The sequence below is a fragment of the Corvus hawaiiensis genome, chromosome 6 (assembly GCF_020740725.1).
Source record: "Corvus hawaiiensis isolate bCorHaw1 chromosome 6, bCorHaw1.pri.cur, whole genome shotgun sequence".
Taxonomy (NCBI): domain Eukaryota; kingdom Metazoa; phylum Chordata; class Aves; order Passeriformes; family Corvidae; genus Corvus; species Corvus hawaiiensis.
This window is the reverse complement of record NC_063218.1, coordinates 46707511-46728731: the sequence shown is the minus strand read 5'-3', so window position 1 is coordinate 46728731 and position 21221 is coordinate 46707511. Positions and strand designations below refer to the sequence as shown.

Sequence of the window (21221 nt, the reverse complement as noted above, 5' to 3'; positions counted from 1 at the left end):
AAGAACCTGGCTGCCACATGGGTATTCTCTTTTTGGGACCCCCATCTTTTCTCTCCCTCCAAGCATAGCTTGGAGCAGCTCTGATGGTTTCAGGGAGGAGACAGAAACCTTTCTTTCTCCCCCAGAGCATTAAGGCTTTCCTAGTGAAAAGCATGCCAAAGATATATATTATGTGCAACTGTGCATCTGTAAATAAACACACCTTGCCTTTGTAAAGACACAGACATTACTTGCAGCAGTACCTCTTCTTATCACACAGATATGTTTCAGTGGAAGATGAACACTGCAAGAGGAACCAGACTGCCTGTATCCTTTGAGGCAGTGCTGTGCACAGTCCTGAAGAGAGCTATTAATGCCAGCATCCTACTGCTTTTCTCTAGCACACACTTCAACTAACTGTCAGTGCTATCCATAATCTCGACCAGGGACAGTCAGGAGATGCACAAGAATGCATGAAAGATAGCAGTTGTCTTTTTCAGAAAGGTCTGGAGTAAGCTGCAATAAATATTAGATGATTTTTAGGGGAGCAGCAGCAACCACAGTTAGCCTTGAAAGACAGAATGCAGCCTTACCGACACTCTTTTCACCAGCTTTACGTAGGATGCAAAGAGAGCACCCTCCTTGTGTTTCACAGCCCTGGTTAGTGCTGTGCCAGTTCAGGGGAGCTGCACTAGTTTATCACACCCCCGTATTACTTGGGTCAGCAGAAGTTGCCTGCACTTTGTGTTCTGTGATGCACTGCAGCACGCCTGGCTTTGAACCGCTGTACAGCAGCGCACACTGGAGAACAGCTCTCTCCATCTCACTCACAGCCCCCCGAGCACCTCCAACAGCTCACGAGAGCATAGACCACCAGTAACACGGATACAGTAACACCCAGCTGCAAACACACAGCCCCTCCTTAAGTGCCAGGACAGGAGGGGTGTCACTCCGTAATACACCTTATTTCCCTCAGCATGCTAATAAGCCACTTGGGAAGAAAAAGCCATTTAAAGGCATCTCCTGAGGATCTTGCAACAGACCTTCCCACGCAGGATTCTGGACAAGAAACACTTGAACTAGAAATCCCGTCCTGCCCTAGCAAATATGCTGCTCCCTTTCTTACAGGACAAATGGCACTGGATCCCCCTGCACTGCACTTCTTTAGTCTCCAGCTACAACCTACACTCCATTACGTGGGAGTGAAGTGCCCAGCCACCCTTGTTGCTGAGATCCACCTCATTTATTAAAAGGATGATGACACACGCATGCCTCGTAGTGATTTGATAAGCTCCTGTCACAGAGTAGCAGCCCCAGAAGCAGAGAGGAGTGCTCTGCTCTCTCTCCACCCACGTCTTCAACAGGGAATGGCAATGCCAGGACCCACCACTGACTGTAACAGAGAATGATTACCTAGAGATTCCCGACACAGGCTTTAATGCTGTGATGTACCAAGTGTGCCATCAGCAATGGAGCAATGGATGAAAGCACGTGCTCAACTTACAAGCATAAATGGCCCCACTGATTTCTCTAGGACTATGCATAACTTTTGAGGCAAACACACATAAGAATAGAAGATCAGGGCATGAAAAAGAGTGTACAGCTCTCACTGGAACAAAGTGATGAAGGCATTCATGCAACTGACCTCTATAAATACACCCTTTCATCCTGTACCAGTTTTGAAACACAGTTGAGGGCCAGGAAATGAGAGGATGAAAAAAACCCTCAGTAGGTTATCTACACAATTAATGAGGCCACAGAAACAGTAGCCTAGGCACCACTTTGTTCAACTCCTAAGTTTAAAAGCAGCAACAAGTTCACCTTCCGTCTTAGTAAACAGACACAAATGCAACCGTCTCGCGGTTCCAAACATGTACTCACCCAGAAGAGAAGGTTGAAAACAAACATTAGGTACTTGATACACTGCAGGCAGTTGTGAGCCATGCTGCACCTCTTCAGTTCTAGGAGAAAAATAAATGAGAGATCCAGGTAAAAGACAACGTACTTGTTTCCCTTGGGGGTCGTGTACTTAGCCTTGGTGGCCTTCGGGCCTGGGTTGGTATGAAATCCAAAAAAAGAGTTGCTGGCAGCCCCAAACTGGCCACCATACATGCTGCTGTAGCGACGGAAGGCGCCATTTGGGAAACTGTAATCCTTGCTGTCCAGGGAAGGGCTCCTGTGATAGGTCGACTCATCGGTGCTGGACCTGCGCATGGTGGCTTCAGCTGTCCCGTTTCTGGTGCTCTGACAGCCGTCGGGCGAAAGGCTGGTGATCCTCCTTCCTCCTCCTCGCTAGGAATCCCCTATTGCTTTGCACCAGCTGTTCTTTTGTCTGCCATCCTGCCAAGGAGTTACGCGTGCTGTGCGGCAGCAAAGTTGGTGAACTGAAGTCTGCTTAGCCAGGAGTTAGGGAGCAGCGTGCTTCCACATGAGAAAGACTTCTGCACAAGTAAACATTCCCGTCACTGTCACGATCGTCCCTCCCGGCCCACCCCGCTATCAGGGAAGGAAAAATCAGAGAGAGATGTACTGTACCCAGAGCAAAGAATTTTAAAAAAAGGAACCGTGGCCTCGCTCGGCTCGCAAATGCCATACAAAACCCCGGCTCCACATGCCACACACAGACAAGAGAGTGCCGCTGCCCGAGACCCGCGGCAGGGGCAGGAATTATCCGAAAGGCGAGCAGCTGCCGTGGCCCTTTCCTCCCGGCCACATCGCTGTGCCCCGAGCCGCCGGGCTCACTTCGCGCATTCCCGCATCCCGTTCCCGCGGCGGGCGCCTGTGGCACGCCAGCCCCGGCGCTCCATTCCCGGAGCAGCCGCCCCTCCTCCGAGCGCCGCGCCAATGGCGCTGCCCGCCCGCCCGGCCGCGCCCCGCCCGCCCCGGCCCGGCCCCGGCCCGCACCCGCGCCCTCACAGCCCCGCCCGGGGCCGCGGGCTCCCTCCCCCTGCCCCGAAACTCTGAGCACGGGGAAACCGCGCGGAGCCCGAACCTGGGTGCAGGTGGCTTTTGAGGGGCTGCCCGGATACACAGGCGGCGCTGCCGAAAGGAACGGGAATAAGTAAGTGCTGTGAAGGTTTCGTACGCAAAAGCGCTGGGGATGCTCCGCGGGGAGCGGGGTCAGGACAGGCCGTGCTCCCCTTGCCGGAAGGCTCGTTTGTTCCGCTGCAGATCCATCACCGGGATGTTCCTAATTCGCTCAGTCCCACGGAATCATCACTCAGCACAACGTGTGGCCAGCTCATTTGTCCCCCTGTCAGAAGGCACTGATCGGCATCCAGCTCCGTACGCTGGGGAGCACTTCCCTAAAATCTGACAGCTCCCACAGGCAGTAAAGAGTTGAAAATGTGCCACACAACTTCTTCGTGAAGGAAAAATCTTACTGAAACTGTGACAATTACAGTATTAACACTCAGGAAAGCAAGACTCATTTACCATCTTTGGCCTCAAATTCCCTGTGCAAGTAACTCACTTGTCTCCGTATGTGCCACCTCCTCTCTGCCTTCCTCCTCTCCTCCTCTGTCTGCCTTTTGATTTTGACTGTAACCTACTGGAGCCAAGTCAAAAGATGGCTGGCTAACATTTTTTTTTAAAGGCCTGCCCAGCAGAGAATTAATCAAGATGAAAACAGGTTTTCTTCATGAAGCATCTTGCCAGTCTCAGCATAAATCAAGAGACACGGACACCAATTAATTAAAGAACAAATTAGTTGAAGTAAAATGAGCTGGTTTTACACATAGCCTGAGCAGTTTGCCCCTGCAAACCACTCTCTAATTCTGTTAATTTATAAACTACAAACCTAGAGTCTAATTAATTCTCTTCATTTCCTCCACAAACTATAAATACACTGACCGTACCTAGTGCAAGCTTTAGAGAGAAAGAACCTGAGCAAAAAACACACGGGTAATAACTCCTGCACCATGTGTTTCAGTAATTCTGATGACTTACAGCTTTTCCACTTTTTGATTTCCCTATCTCTAAAATTAGAGACACTTCAGAGCCATGATGGAGGTCAGTTTTCTGCTCTTCTTCCCTCCCTTTCCTGCACGATATGAACTCTGTCCCCTTAAAGGAATCTTCCTTCCCTAGCACATAAAGATGGTCCTGTGGAAACAGATCTGTTCTTGGTCTGAGTTTCCAATATAGTATTAATTTTTCCTGTGGTACCAAACAGTTCTGCCCCCAGCCTTTCTCCACACCTGTATTACAACCAGACCAGTTTGGCAATAGAAACCCAAAGATGATTCAAGTATTTCCTACATCCTCTGTCAGTATACAAACATGCCTGTGCACAGAGCTTCACATTAAATGGTGAAAGAAAACCTGGGTACAGCTCAGCACACAAATTATGCTGAAACAGTGACAAGTCAGATAACTGTTATTTAACAAGGGTGCCCATGGTACTGCATTTAACAGAGGAGAATTTGGCATATTTACCGTAAACTAGGCAACTAAAGCCCCAAAGGCAGCTCATTGCTATCTGGATAAGAAAAGGGTTAGAAATCACTTGCTTTTACCTTTCCTGAAGGGAAGAAATCATAAATTCTTAAGAGAATTAAGTCCTTAATATGGGTGGAATAATTTATAAAGCCAAGATCTGAGGTAGAAGGGAGAGTTTCTAAATGTTTCTTCTAAATAAAAAGTAATAAACATCAATACATGGTGGATATAGTTCAGACAGATGCAGAAAATGCTTGAGGAAGGCTGAGGTCCCACATAACCCTTGCAATAAAGGGTACTTTTTCTCCAGCCTCTTTTCACCATCATCCCGTAGCACACCTCATGGAAATGACAACTTTTTAAAGGCACTTTAGTGTAAAATGTAGTTCTTAAGGTGTTGCTGTTCTTTCTCATGACAATACCAACAGCTAATTAGAAACAGAGTCATTTGGGATATAGACATTACAATCACTCTTTTATTAAATCTTCCACGCTAGGAATCCCCATCAGAATCACTAACCTAAATGGGAAATCCTTGAGACAGCAATGTTTCACCAACAGGCTAGCTGCAGCTTGGATGACATGGTTCCATGATGGAGTGATGCCCTGCATGGGAACTGGGGGAAAGCTGATGCCATGAAGATTTTTTGCCTTTTCTTTTATGCCCCTGTTATACCTTTTTTACAACTTCTGTATTCCTAGTGCTTTTTCCCTACATTCTTGGGCTTGTTTGTCAAGCTAGAGACTAAACATTTTAGAAGCTTCGTAGCTAGAGATCAGTGTGCCCCAGACCCCAAGGTCCTCTCCAGGACACATTCTGTAAACTAAGATAGAACCATCCAGGGGAAGGCTCCTTGGGGAGGGGGGCTCACTCGAGCCTCTCATTGGGGAATCTTTGATAGACATGCTAATTAGTAAAACCCATAATGTTATACCCCATCTTTTGGGGAGGATATTCGGCGGGGTGCATCTTGATGCATATGACCTGGACGTGTGCACCTAAGGATCCTTAAAAACAAATACTAAGGTAAAATCCCTTTTCACCTTCTAACCGTGTATGACTCTTGATTTTAAGACCAGGAAAAGGCATCAAAACAACAAAAAGAGAAGGGTTGGTGTACTCTACTCTTGCCCATCCCTGGTACAAAGAGGGTGGAAGGGGCATGCTGGGACCAGTATTGACATTTAAGCTGTTTAACAATAAAGTAATACATGAACCAAGAAGAATAAACGTTGGAAGCATTGCATCACTGGGCCATTGTGTGTAAAGGGTGACTCAAAGGCCAGGTGAATTAGAGTTCTCACAAAACTTTTTGTTAATCACTAAGCCTAAAATCACAGCCTGGACCTAGTGACCTCTGTTCACCTCTGCTTAACATCTATTTTTTCTCTCCCCAGCTGTTATCTCTATATTCCCATCCTGTGGCCAATTCATATTGATTCCTCTCCACAAGAAAACAAGCACTGTGCAGTCTTGCCAGCAGAGGTTCAATTTGTATTGATTCTGGTGGCACGCTACCATTTAGGTTATAACAACTCTGTCCCTGCCACTTTGAGTGGAGGGCTGGTAACCCTTCAACGTCTCCAGCCAAAACCCTGGCCCTGAAAGAGAGGAGGCAGCAGTCTCACTCTAATGACATCAGGTGGGCTCCAGGCAATAAACTGTAAAACGTTTGGGCATCAGGGGCAGATCTCTTAACTGTGTTATCCCTCCACCCTTTCTCTGAGCAGCCAAGGCTTCAGCTTTCATCTGAAGACACACAGCTTGTTCAGCACACACTTCCCACCTCACCCTGAGCTGCAGCCACCACGGACCCCACACCACGCTCCCACCTCCCTTAGCTGACTCTACTCTTGGTTTCCCAGTTGTTCTTGCTGCTGCTGCTGCCAGCCCCTGCTGCATCACCTCCACTGGTCATGGCAACAGTCCCATTTAAAGGGGTCATGGGTACCTAGGCCAGTCAGGATGGGGCACGTGCAATACACCTACAACAGAGACACATGAGAGCACGAGCAGCAGTCCTGAGTCCCAGCCTGGGCTGCAGCTGGGGAGTGCTGCTAGACACTGACCCCCAGGGCAGGGACATTGCTGCTGCTGAGGCTGGAGCGGGCTTTGTGTGTGCTCTGAGCTCAAGTGATGGTTAATACGTCAAAACTTTCTACTAGGGATCCCAAGAGAACCTGCCCATCCCCATGGTTTTGGTGAGAGCTGCTTTCTGGCCCTCTTCAGCCTCCTACTCACCTTTAGCTCCTCCTTTGGTGCACCATGTTTTTCTAGACCCAGCTACTTCTTTGCCTGATCCACATTCAGGCCTTCCCCTCCTCATGCCCGACTGTGTGTGATGCCTCTGGACCCAAAGGACTCATCAACTGAAGCTGACAGTATTTCAATGTCATGTTAGATCACGCCTTCCTTTTCTTTTGAATTATTTTGTATAGTGCTTTCTCTTCCTCCTCCATGATTTAACACTCACAACCACAAGACACCGGCCCCTTCACCTCACACAAAATGCAGCCTCTAATTCACATCCTCATTAATTTAGTCTTGTAAGTCTTTTAATGGTTGCACTGGTTTTCCCCCCACTAATGCCTCTTGTCATTGTCTTCAAAATTCTGCATACCTGCTCTATCCTCCTAATGAAACAACCCACTCTGCATTGACCTCAACAGACTGTTAAGAAGTGATCCATGAAATAGAATAAATTTTAAAGAATCCTGCTAGAAGCTATTACTGAAATATATTATATAAAACAGGGTATGTATGTGACAACTGCTCCTGTTCTGCAGCAGAGGGGTGTGCAAAGGCATGCACGTGACAGGTGGCAGCCATTCCCGGTAGTTTCAGTGAACAAAATGACTAAGATGAAACATTACTACAAGAGCAGGATCTTTGTGAGTTAACTAGCTTTGCTTCACGCAACAGCACTGAAATCAGCTAAGGACAATCACCTGAAGAATATATTCCAAATGCTCAACTTTCTAATTTCATGTACATACAGAGATCACCACATAAAAGCGTTAATCAAACCTGTTTGGCCCTGCCTGTCCTTTTCTTCAGCAACGTGCCTGAAGAGAAATCTCTTGTTTCCTCACCCAATGCACTCTTTGCAGCTACTGTTTGGTTATGTTTGCTTCAGTGATGCAGGTTTTGTAGAAACTGTACCTCTTCCAGAAGTCTAAGAGAAACATTATCTCTTCTGACTGGAGGGTGAACCAAAGTTCAGGGCCAGGCTGGCTGTTTCACCTAGGAGGGAAAAAAGCCTTGTGATGGAGTCTTTGATTTGTTTGCTTTTGTATATTCATTTTGCATGAATATAAATGACTAAGAGCAAAGCAAAGACAGTGAGAAGATGATTTTTAACCTGACAGCCTCACACTGCCTCAGGTTTTCAGTCTCTGCTCAGCCCTGGCCAGGACTGTTTAGTGTCTTCATCAGTGACATACACAGTGGGATCCAGCACACCCTCACCAAATTTGCAGATGTCACCAAGCCGAGTGGTGCAGTTAACACACCTGAGGGGTGGGATGCCATCCATAGGGATCTGGGCAAGCTCTAAAAGTGGGCCCATGGAAACCTCATGAGGTTCAACAACACCAAGTGCAAGGTGCTGCACCTGGGTTGGGGCAACCTCCATTATCAGGCTGGGGGATGAAGGGATTGAGAGCAGCCCTGCCCAGAAGGACTTGGGGGTACTGGCCAGCATGGCCAGCAGGTTGAAGGGGGTGATTCTGCCCCTCTGCTCTGATGAAAGTCCATGTGGAATAGTACATCTCGCTCTGGAGTCCTCAGTTCAAGGAAGACATGGACCTGTTGGGAGTGGGTCAGGAGGAGGGCCCTAAAAGAATCTGTGGGCTGGAACCTTACCTAATGGGAAAGGCTAAAAGAGTTCAGGTTGTTCATCCTGGAGAAGAAAAGACTCCAGGGAGACCTCATTGCAGTCTTTCAGTACCTAAATGGGGCTTAAGAAAGATGGGGACTGACTTTTTAATAGGACCTGTAGCAATAGGATAAGGGGTAATGTTTTTAAATTTAAAAAGGGTAGATTCAGACTACATAAAAGGAAGAAATTTTTTACAATGAGGGAGGAGATGAAATACTGGAGGAAGTTGTCCAAAGAGGTTGTAGATGCCCCATCCCTGGAAATATTCAAGGTCAATTCAAGCAGCAATCAACAGGTTTCCTCCCTAAATCCTGCTCTCTCCTAAAAATTCACATGGTGCAATGAGTCTGCACATGTTGCCAAAGACTTTAAAAGAGGCGCAAGTGGCTCAGGAGGGGAGCAATAAAGCCAGTTCCCGAACCAAAAGCAAGACACATTAAAGCAGCCCCCTGAGAAACAGGTAAGTCAAGCAATATCAGTTCTACTCTGGGCTGCAGGTCCTCCAGCTCAGAGAGTATCACCATGGGGTTGTAAACGGAGGATATCTCTGGAATCTTTTGTTATAGAAAGAAATAGGAATGTTTTCTAATAAGTGAAGCAGAAGATAGTATGCTTCACTGCAACCTCAAACTTACCACATACCTAAGATCCTAGACCTTCCCTTTTATTTCCAGGGTCCTTGCTCATCCATTAGCAATTTCAGTATCAGTAAAAGATTACAGTTGCTGGAAACAAGTCAAGCCCTGGATTGCATGGGCAGAAGAAGACAATCAGACATTCTACAGATTTCCTCAGCTAATACAAAAATCTGTTGATATTCACAGTTGTACCTACAACCACTTGAAATATTTACTGATGCCTCCAACAAAACTTTGAAAACACATTCCAGTCACAAGCAATTTCACTTATATAGCAGACTTCAGGGTTGGTTGGTTTGTTGTTTGGTTGGTTTTTTTCATTTTCTTTCTTTTTTTTTCCTTTATAAATAAGGAAATTTGCATTAAAAAATCTTCAATACCTAATAGCTCATCTCCTTCTGCTCACATGTCACCTGAAGTCATGATCTTTGGTTTATGGCACAATTAGTTGCTATGGAAATAACATAATCATAGACACAGAGAAAATATTATAGGTATGATATGCAATGCTCTTTATTTAAGCCTGTGAACAAGTAACTTTGCAGAAACCTCATTCCTTTTTACGTGTTCTCATCTGCATAACTGCTGCCATCACCTCTTCCTATGCATTCAGACTCACTGCTATTCCTACATGCATGACTCACACTAAGGGCACTTCCTTCACCCACACTGGAGCTTCTGTGTGTCCAGTGCTGAGAGTGTACACACGCAGAATAGCTGGTGCCATGTCAGACTAAACAAACAAAATCTCTTTTAAAATTACCTGGTATTGGCCCCCAAAACCCCGTGCACCACAGAGCTCCCTCGCCTTTTGTGCTTTCTAGGCTTTTGTCATCCTGTTCTTTGCTAATGATTTCTTTTGTCCAATAGTAAAAATTTTAGAGTAAGGAGATTCCTTGTTTCCTCAGCAAATTCTGCATATTTGAGCCCTGCACAGAGAGGATTATTGCTGCAGATTAAAGACAAGCAGTGCCAGTCTGTGAACTCCTGAAGAAGCAGAAGCCCCATTTCCCTCTTAATGTCTTCAGTAGTAAAGAATGAAAAAGCAGAAATAAAGAACCCATCTGACACCCTGTACAAGAGGAGTTGTAGCCCAAATTAAACTTTTGTCAAGACCTATCTTTGCGGTGTCAGCAGGTCTTAGCAGCACAGATGCAATTTATGTGCTAGTTTTCTTAAAATCAGGTTACTTCTCTAACCTGAGAGATCAGCTGACATTCAAAGAAATACCACTTCAAACACTCATGTGGTACTCAGGATCTTCCTGTCAAGTACAAAGTAAACAGACATGAAAATCTTTAAACTGCACAGTTCCAATGAAAGGAGAAAGTTATTGTGAAAGCAGAAGCAGACAAAACAAAACAATGACTTAAAAAAACTCAAGGATTCAATAATGTTCACTAACTACTGTCTGCCTTTTAACATCTTTATGGATTTTTTCCTTGGAGATTCAAAATGGATTCTCTACTTGTCTTGCATCCTTGAAAACAAGACTAAGGTTTTGCACGCATGTAAGCATGAAGCAAAGTTCATATAACCATATTTCAGCTCCATTTCCAAAGCAACGAAGGCCCAGAAGTGCTCACTGACCTCACAGGCACCCGAGCGAGCGCTCAGCACATTTGGGAATCAGGTCACAGAGAGCCCATTTCAACTGAGTACTCAACCACAGTTTTCACTGCTTTGAGATATTCGTGTTCTAAAATAGTAAGCACACATTTAAATTCTTTTAAGAGTGGGATTGTACACAAGCAGGAGAAATGCAGTGTTTCAAAGGCTTCAGATCAAGCTGGACTCTGCACATGCTGCTGTAGTGGATGGAATTCCTCCCTGAGCACACACCTTTGAGGCTGCTGATCTGCAGATCTGCTGGCTGGGAGGTGCCTTCAGCCAAAAGAACAGGGTTTGAAATGGGGTAAGGAGCTCTCCTACCAACAGCTCAGTCAGTAGATGTGAGCGAGCACGCCAAGACCCCGGGGCTGGCCAGAGAAGTGATCTCTGCTGCTGCACTGCTGGGCCTGCATCCTTCTCTTCATAGCCAAAAGTCCTCAATTTGCTCACAGCTCCCTTAGGCTCCCCCCTAAATGCACTTACTTTTTTAAAAAAGGGACTGAAAATAACCTCTCTAAGGGAGCAACAGATGTACCTCTTTTCATCTTGAAAGATAACTTCTTGGAGTAAACAAAATTTTTTATGATATGGAAGTTATGTCACACCAACTTGATGCATTTCTTGCAATGCAAGGTGTGTTGGAGAGACCTTAAAATTAAAACTGGAATATAAAAGAGCCTCCAACAAATTAAAAGAGCATTTGAAAGGGCATAATAAACAAAACCACTACGTGATAATTAAATATCTATATGAAAATGCAATGAAGTTGTACAAAGTAAATGCAAGTGGCCATATATCTTCTTATATATTAGATTATCAGCTATTGTTTCCTTTCTTAATATTGTATGGAATCACGGGAGTTGTATCATCCCACACAGTAAAAGTAAACAGCAGTGGATCTCTTATCCTTGACATCTCTGTAACCATTCAAGCAAAAATAAAGGAGCTCTTCTGCTATTAAAAAAATAAAAAATAGAAGTAATTCTGGGCAGGACCACAAGCTTTGGCCTTCTGATTTGCTATTCTGAGCACTATAACAGTGAACAGTCAAAACTTAAGGACTGCTAGCAGCAGACACACATTTAAATACGTATTTGAACAGATAACACAAGTGAACAATTTAAAACAATAGCCTAGGATTTACACGCCTAATAGACATATTGGTGAGTACAATAGTGATAATGCTTGAAATAAAAATGTTGTTTTGGAATAAAAAGTATCACCTGCACTTTAAACCGTAAATTTGTATTTACTTGTTCACATCACCACAATCCAGCTCTTTTTATATGTCACTGTCAAAATCTGTAAGTAAACTCATGCTCCTAAGGGTACATCTACACACAAAGAAGAGGCACCTGTATTTTAAGGCAGCAGAGGTGTGATACCCTTTCTGCAAAACGTACCTAAATTCAGTTATCAAGACATAATACAGGCGCTCTAGTTCAGCAGACTCAAGATGACTCAAAAAAAAAATGAGAAACTCATCTTTATTTATTAAGGTGCTTAATGCTATTTAACTTTAATCATGGAGGCTTTGTTTGGACAGAAATAAGCATATAACTTCGAGCTTTAATGATAAAGAATGAAAGATAATCAGTGCCTGAATTAAGATGCTCATTGCAAAGGTACTGCCAAAGTATCTGTTTAGTCTTTGAAGTCATCATCTATTTTGCACACTGGCTAAGATTCTGAATTTAATCAACACCAAATTTGTGCCTAAATTGCACCTGAGCATTTGTGCTCAGTCTTTCCTGTTAATCTGTAGTAGGCTTTCAGACATTCCCACTCTGTAAGAAACACTTGTCACAGGACCTTTGCAAAATTTAATCCTGCTAAATCTAAGCTCTAACATACACTAAACTGCTAAAAATGCAAGGTCAACCTCTTCTGCAGTCTGACCTCCAAGCAGTTTGTTTGCTGTGTTATATTTATGAGGATGCTTATGAAGGCAGATTTATACACTAAAAAATTATTCTGCATCAAATCACCAAGAAGCCATCTGAAAAGGAGCTTTTCCACAGAAAAAGGATAACTGTTCCACGATGGTTTTCAGAAATGACAGGAATGCAAAAAGAAAAACCAGGCCTCCTGATTTCTCTATTCTGTATTTCTGCCTTTAAACAGGATGTCTTATTTGATGGGGAAAGAAGACCTCTTTAGAAATATATTTATTTTACACTTATTTTCAGATATCTAAAGACCATACTAAGCTTCTGGATAGCTCTTGTATTGCTAATGATATTTAGCTCAAATAACACATGATTATGAGCCTATAAAACTTCAATTAAGATGCTTTATAGCCTTTTACAAGTGTCACCCAAACCTATGCTGTAGGGTGAACTGTACTTTTAATTTCTATTTGTGATGTTTACACTGTGCAAAGAGATTCATTACAGTAAAAGCCAGTTATTATTTCTTAGAAGGCTACACAAATTGTGTGGTAAAAGTCCATCTGGATAAAGCAAACAAGTAATTTTTGTTTGCTTCCGTTTTGCTTGGAATTCCTATGCAGTCAGTCATTAAAAAAAACAAACATTAATTTCTGTAGGGGTCAACCACTATAAAACTAACACCATACTTCTGAATCAAGCCAAGCAACAAGGTGTTTAGTGTATTTGCAGGAGCAAAACCTGAAAACATCCGAAGATAACTCAAACAGCACACAGTGTTTGGGGCCTGATCCAAAACACACTGAAATCATCACAAGGTGTTCTTCCAATCTCAACACCACAAAAGTCTGACTGCTTTAGCCCAGACAAATCTTGGAGGAAGCTTCTGCCCCACTGATGCCTGGATATTGTGGTGAGCAGGACTGCTGTGAATGGTCATACTCAGAAGAGGTGACATTCAATTTCTTATGCAAGATAGAGGCAGCAGAATTAAGTCCAGGACTCCCTTTACCACTATGGAATGGGATTTCTTTATTGATCTGTTTAAGACAGGACAGGTGTGACAAGTGTGACAGGATAGATGTGACAGGGCATTAAAGCTCAAAACCTGGGAGGAAAGAAGGGCTGACATCCCCACTAGAGCCTGCAAGGGATCCCTGCTGGCCTGCCAGCTCTGTGGGGCAGACAAGCAGTCCCAAAGGTGTTCTGGACACCTTTTCCTTCGGACAGGTCTTAGTGAAATGTGTAGCACCTTTCTTGCCTAACAAAACAACCATGGGAAGAATTTAAACAAACACACCCCTTACAGACAAGTTTTTAAAAATGCAACCCAAAAAGAAACCAAATCGGCTCCTCAACGAGCAATTGAAACTAGGAAAACGACCCTTTGAAATGAGTAGGACTCAGTGCTGCATCTGACAGTCTGATAGCAGCTTTGGTCCTGCCCAGCATAATCCTGGCCTGGCCTTAGCTGCTGCTCCAACAGCAAACTGCTAGAAAGAGAACCAAGACAAAGTTGGCTTTGGCAAGACAGAGGTGCAAATATGATTTTCCTTCATGGAGTAAGTTACAGATCCTTCAAACTCATGCCTCTTGCAGCTGGAAGCTGACAGCTTCAGATGAGAGGAATTCATCATTATTATTTTAGTATGAGAGCAGCTCACTGATTGCAGCTTGACAACTCAAGTTAATTAGTTGATGAAGGGTCTGATACACTCTGGCTGGCTCCACATCTGTGGAGGATGACACAATCAGTAGAATGAAATCCATACTTAAAAGGTCTTTGGTCTTTTTAATCCTAAACTACAGATCACAAAATCCACGTAACAAAACCTAGAGATCAGAGGAATTACACAGGATGTTCCCCTTTCCCTGGCCCTTGGGACAGTCTGGTCTCTGCTGCCTACTGAAGCTCGTAAACAGACAGACTTGACTTCAAAAGCATCCTCTTTTCTTCCTAGACTCCCAGTGGTTCTCAATAATAAGATAACTGGTTTGAGCACAGCCTGGCAATGTTCCCTTATGGCTGCTTTCCCCAGCAGGGAAATACCAAGCTGCCGGCTTTCCTCTGCTCCTGCCAAACACGAGGTGGGATTTACCCACCCTGTCAAAGGGATTATGTCAAGATCATCTGGCCCCACCTATCAATGCACAGAGCCCACGTACTATTTTGCATCCAAGTTTACAGTACGCTTCAGTTCTTACCAACTGACAGCTAAAATAGCATGTGAGGCCATAGTGTCCCAAGTTCCTAAGAAATACCAGAGAAGCACAAATGGCAGGGAAATCTGGCTGGAAAGTGATTTATGTGAGGCTGGAGCCACTGAAAGCCACTAAGCAGTGAGGAAGGGGTAGAGCATTGCCTGTTGGGAACAAGAACGGGCTGTTGCTGGTAGATAGACCTGGGGCCTCAGATCAGTGGGAGCTACTGTACAAATTCAGCCAGTCCTCTGCCTGACTCCACATGGAACTATAGAGCATAGCTGTAAATCTCTCCATGGCCCCTTTTTAGCAACAAGAAAAGCACTTTTTCCCTCTGCCTTTCCTATCCAGATTTTGCACTTTTCAGGGCACAGCCTGTTTCCATCTCCCCTTTTTACTTATCACCTAAAAAGATGAACTGCACTTACAGGTGCTCTCTTAAATCAAAAGCAGAAGAGGCAACTCCAAAAGTCCTTGGGTATATCTGAAATGGGGTCAGAGGTTGCTGGAGAGCAATCAAGAGAAAGGAGGTCACTTCCTCCAGACAAAGACAATGAAATTCCAAGACAAGTAGCTCTTGTTCCCAGAAATTATGAACAGAGTATGTAACCCAGCAGTCATCTCACCTGGGCCTCCCCAGTCCTGAAAGGGGTTGCAGAGAAAGGCACACAGTTATGGGAACAGAGCCACTATTTGGTAAGTAAGAGACGTGCACAACAAACAGAAATGCCTGGGCTGGGAACCCACTCCTGGCATGCTTTAATCTCGTTTTAATCATCCACACAAGGACTCTGTTGATGAAGCCTGTATCCCTCTAACAGGAACATTTCAATCCTGGATCCCTGCTTGTCTACACTTCTTGAAGTACCATAAAAGCAGATGAAGATTTTTTGTGTATGGTATAGGACTGTTTCCTCCCAGTATGACAGTAGCACAAAGGAATTAGCTTCAACAGCTTTCCATGATTTAAGTTTATTTTTTTCACCATGCTGAGTTCTGACAGAAGAGAGGTTCCAGTGAGGGCCATGCTTTATTCTACCTCCACTAGGATGCTATTGAAAATCTTAGGATGAATCAGGACAGCACAGATGCTGCAATAATGTTTGAGCATTCAGGGGACCTCAAAGATTATTTTTTGTTATTACAGTCTAAACAAAAACCAGAAACACTTTTCATGTTGACATTAATTTCTATAACATGGCTTTAAAAACAAAACAACCCCAAAATTCAATAGAGTGTACCCAGGATGGCAATGCCTCAAAATTTGAAGCAGCATGTTGGCATTTTTCCCAGGAAAAAAAATACATACCTGTGTATACACACACTCTTTTTTTTTTTTTTTTTTTTGCAAGATCAATGGAGCTCTGGGGTTTATTCCCATCTCAGTCAGCCAGAGGCAAAGACAGGCTGGTCTGTGCAATGCCTGAACACTTGAGAAGGAGTTTGATTACCTGAACTCTCTGTGCATCAGAAGTAGTGAACAGCAAGGCTCTCTCAAATCCATGATGCTGAAAAACCTTATCCTTCCTACCCAACACAGAGACCTTAATTTGAGGGCTGCCTGTGCTTCCAGGACAGTTATTAGCCTGTAAAAAACAAGCTCCTAATAGGCTGATGAGATTAAAAGAATCCCTTTGGTCATCCCCAGCCAGTTGTGAATAGATTCCTGCACTAACAGCAAGGCTGGCTAGGGTTTTTCTGTCGGATCAGGTTACAGAAGCTCCTAATCTTAAATCCTCCACCCAACCTACTGCAGCGATGTCTGCAGCTCGGTCTGAGCCAGCCGGAAGTGAGACTCATTTTCTGTGGTAAGAGATGCAGTTCCACACATACCTTTACACACTCCTGAAGAGGCATCTGAATGCTGTCCAAAACTTAATTACATGGCATGACAAGCTCTGACAATTAGCAAAGTAGACTGCTTGATGGCTAGGATTTTAAATAAGGATCTTTCAAGGCGGAAACTCTGGAACAGGCATTGCTACTGTCATAACATTCTGAGCTGTCGTGAAACCACAGGACCAACAAGACAACCTACAGGCTTCACAACTGTGACTGCAAAGGAAAGAAAATACCCTGGGGGAAAAGGACCTATTTAACTGCGCCTGTACCTCACATCCAACATCAGGACCTCAACCCCCTCGAAGAGGGCAGGAACATGGGAGGATTTGGGTCTGCTCTGGACTCCAGGTGGCCCCCATGAAGCAGCAAGAGACCAGGACCACCACCTGCTCTCACTGGAGCTGGAAGAGGCATTCTCTGTCAAACCACATCAGAGGTCACATGCAGGTCAGTCCCCATAAAAAAGGCCCAGCACTTTTGACACCAGCTCGATCCGAAAGTGCACTGCCTCCAAAATCCCCCATGTTTCCACTCCAAACAGCCCTGAAGGTTGCTGCTCCTCCACTTCCTCACTGAAGAGTTTTGGGAAAAGGCTTTTGCTGCCATGCCCCATTTGTGCAGATTCGTCTGATGGCTGCTCAAAGAAATCAGTGTTCACTCACACAGCTCCCACATCTTTGGGGTAAGAAAACAACGCTCCCACTTCTCAGATTTCTCACTTTGTGTGCAAAGGAGAGGGGCAGAGAGGCAAGAATTTCAGGATAGTAAATATCCAAAGTGACTTGACAGCAAGCAAATCATCACTTTATAGTGTTCATGGCAACAGCTTTTGGCATTGCAGGCGAAGAGACAATTCATTACACAACAAGTAAACTACAATCTTGTATTTGCAAGGCAGACATTCAGTGCAGCCAGTTACTGTACATGCTGTGGTGACTGAAAGTTTTATGCTACCATTTACAGATTATCTATGAGATGACTTGGTTTTATCAGTTTATCATTTTTATGAAAAAAATAATCAGGGAATGTATTAAATAAATAGGGAAGATGGGTTTCAGTGGAAGGTGGGGGCCTGTTTTCCTTCTATACATGTAAAAATCTGTCTCTCACAAGTCTAGCAGAAACGTATTTTAGTCACAGAAAACATTGTTTCAAATATTTGCTTCACAATTTGCTGTTCTTCTATGATACATTGGTTGGCAGCTCCTTTCCCCTGACTGGATTACTCCACGTTTCAGGTTGGTTCTGGATGTATATTTATAATGAATATATATAAATAAGCATGTGTCAGTATATACATTTTCACAGAAAGCTAGATTCTTAAGAACTTCACTGATGCCCCTGAGAAACAGATAATTTAATGATTTTTATATTTATTTTAAAACTTCTTATTTTGGGGTTGGACTTTTGTCAGGGTTGAGCGCCAACTTGCCAGCTCATTTTTCTTCTTTAGAATCAAGGATCAAACATCTCTCTAGATAAGAGCATTGAAGCACTGTTCACTTCAACTACATCTGCTTTTAACACCATATGCTAATTAACCTTTGAGTTCCAATACTAATCCCTCAGCGGCTCAAGCTCCTCAGTCATGATTCAGATGTGTAAGCAAGATTCTCAGACACTGCAAAACAACTTAACTACAAGTAAATCAAAAGCACTGGATGCTTACACCAATTGAGAACCCAGCCAACCATCTCAAAAGTGCAGAGGCTTCCACTCAGGTAAGCACCACCGCTGAAGTATTTCTCCCCCATGAATATGCTGCCTTTTTCATTCCTGTTGATGCAGTAAGAAATATCTGCAGCAGCACTTCTGAACTGTGCCCTGGGATTTGCTTAGAATCCTCCCTTTCTTTGAGCAGTTTACCCATTTCAGTTGATCTCTGCATGCCAACGTTCAACTCACACAGTTGGTATTGCTGGGGCACAGGTGAGATGCCCTTCCCCCAAGCTGTCACCGCCCTCGCTGGAGAATCAGCTGCCAGGCTGGCCTCAGCATCTATGGGGGACCCTGATGTGTCACAGTGTTGGACTCCCTCTTGCTCCTCCATCTGCAAGCACAGCCATCCCCGTTCCCTCTCAGGGCGAGCAGCCAGGAAGGGACACAAGTCCCCTCACACTGTTATTTGCTACCTGCCAATCCACGTACCAGAGCCAGCTTCATCTGAGAATCTGTCTTTTAGATTTAGTTTTCCTTCCAGGCAAAGGGGTAGCACGACACTGCTGCCAAGTATATGTTTTGTTATAGCCTCCCATTGCTGCTGAATGCCATAGTTTATTCTGTATCAGACTGTTCATCACAGCTCTGTTTTATGCTTTTCAAAGTGTTTGTGGAAGACACATGGTCTGAATGAAGACTGCCCAGGACACTGGGCAGTGCAATACAGCATGGAAACTTCCCTAAAGCAGATAAGAGAAAAAGAGGAGGAAGAACAGCTCCCTGGGATAAGGACCAACACGGCCATGGCAGTGAGAAAGCTATTGGGATTTATCAGCTCAGCTAGTGCTTAATCCAAAATTCAAATGTTCTTTTCCTTCTCCCTGTGTGGGCCAATCTAGCACACACTGAAGTCAGCGGGAGGTCTGCCTATGAGACTGAAGAACACATAGGCAAACTTTAGAGAAACTTTTTCATTTACAGAATAACAAAGTCATTTCCCTGTAGATGTGAAAGAGCTAAATATCAGACATCTGCAGCTACCTTACTGACAGCTGCCCTTCTACACTGAGCCTCTAGTGTTCAAAAACCTTCATATGCCTCCCGATGTGCTGAATGAGAGGATTAGATCTGACCTTTTGAGAAAAGAAGCAAGGGAAAGATGGGGGTCAGTCTACTTTGCACATGAAACAACAAAACAGACTAAGACTTTGTCCCTAAAGCTTACATAGGCTGTGAGACTGAAGCCATTTCAGCCATTCCCCTTCTTACACAATCTTCCACTGCTGGGTACAGAATTTAATCCCTGGGCTTCAGTTCTGCTCGCCAGCCCTATTTTTTTAATACTATCTCCCATCAGCTTCTTGAGGTTTCTAGGTAGCAGTGCAACACTACTACAGATGGACACGCTCTGTGATATAGCAAGAACAGCATTATGATAATGACAAGGAGGAGGTACCCAGCATACAACTGACATATGGTTATAAGCACAGGGACACAAACTCGTTAACACATAATGCATGCCAAGATGCTTTTTAATGGTGTTAGCGGGTAACAAGAAAGAGCTTTCCTAACTTTACTGCTAATTACCATTATAACAACTACTAGTCTTCACTGAAGTGTTTTCTGCTTTTACTAGAAGAGCAATTACATACAGTTAGTCATTCCAGTGTTACTTTGTGCTCAATCATTACACTGTCTGGATGAAAACTCACTTTAACCAGAACAAGTATTACAACCCATGTGTTGATTTGATTCCTCTGAGACAGGTCTGAAAATGGAAATGGAGGTCTCCCACATTTCCATTATCTTGGCATTGTCCTGAAGAAGTTCACTAACAGATAGCACTCAGTAGAAGTGAGAGAAAGCACCACAGAAATGGGGAAACACAGTAGGGACAGGTGGTGATAGTGAAAAGGAGTGAGACATGCTGTCATCACATAGGGAGTATTTTAACTTTGCTTAAAAAAACCCACATACCAAAAGGAGCTGCTAGCCACACAGTCAAAGCCAAGAATTTCATTGGATTTGGGCAAAAAATACAGAACAGCTTCATATTTCCAAAACATACAGCCTTTCCAGAGTGGCAGCTTCTGCATTCCCATCATGCTGATGAAAATCCACAGCACTGGACCCACTTGTCCCGAGGCCTCAGTCAATTGCAGAGAGTCTACCCCAAGCCCTGCTCTGCCTTTCCTCTCTCGACAGCCCCTGTCTCAAGATATTCAAGCATGTTTGCAAGAAGGGAACAAGCTGTTGTTCAGCCACAATGACAAGTCTCCACAAAGGAAGGGTTCACTTTTTACAGCTGATAGGTATGTATGTTGAAAAGGTGCAAACAAACCCCTTTGAAACCAACCACCCAAATGTTAATAATCAAGTTTAAAGGCTCAGCACATTATTTCAGATGAAGTCAAAGAATTCTTTTATAATGTGTGCATGTAGAAGCACAATGCAATGTAGGTAGGTACTGCAGTACAAACTAACATTCACTACTAACAAGCTAGCATTTTCCAAAGGCCAAAGGACAGCTCTGCCACAGGGATACAACAAAATACAAGGACGCATCAGGTGGATTTTGGCAGTGGATGTTATAGCAAGTAAAGTATATATGAAATATGTATCAATAAATGCACCCTCCAGCTGCTCCTTGTTTTTACTCTGTCTTTGCTACTGACGCTTATAATATAAAACAGTATCTTTTTGGCTCACAGAAAGATCTTGTTCCATCCACTTTTTCAAGGCGTGCTTCATAAATCCTATTTGCAGCATAAATCATACCTTACAACAAATTATATTTAGTGGAAATAATCTCCAAAGGTAGTTGCTTAGTATATGGAATAAAGCCATCACTTATATTAAATTTCACATCTGTAATATTTTAGCATGCACAGTAGCAAACAAAGGAACCACAAACAAGTCCACTTAATCTATCTTTAAACAGCTTAAAAAATACTTTTCCCAATTTTTATTAATTTTTTTCCAAAGAGATAGAAAAGCAGAAAACCTTCATAGCCTCACAGTCCTAGAGCCTTTTATCATACTGCAAAGGTGAGAAATGCACTTCAGTTGGTTTCACCAGC

The 21221-nt window shown here is 43.9% G+C and overlaps 1 protein-coding gene across 6 annotated transcripts in view; it reads right to left on the bottom strand.

The window, feature by feature from the left end:
* Positions 1–21221, bottom strand: part of TSPAN4 (tetraspanin 4) — a 436626-nt gene that overhangs the window by 189842 nt on the left and 225563 nt on the right. For 2 of the 6 annotated variants that reach the window (XM_048305950.1, XM_048305949.1), the window contains one exon: positions 1861–1940. The exons of 3 other annotated variants lie outside the window; for them this stretch is intronic. In XM_048305950.1, coding sequence (XP_048161907.1) covers positions 1861–1923 — 63 coding nt within the window. In that variant the 5' untranslated portion in view covers positions 1924–1940. Of the gene's footprint in view, positions 1–1860; positions 2772–21221 lie in introns of those variants that run through there. One more of the 6 variants, XM_048305948.1, reaches the window with a different exon arrangement.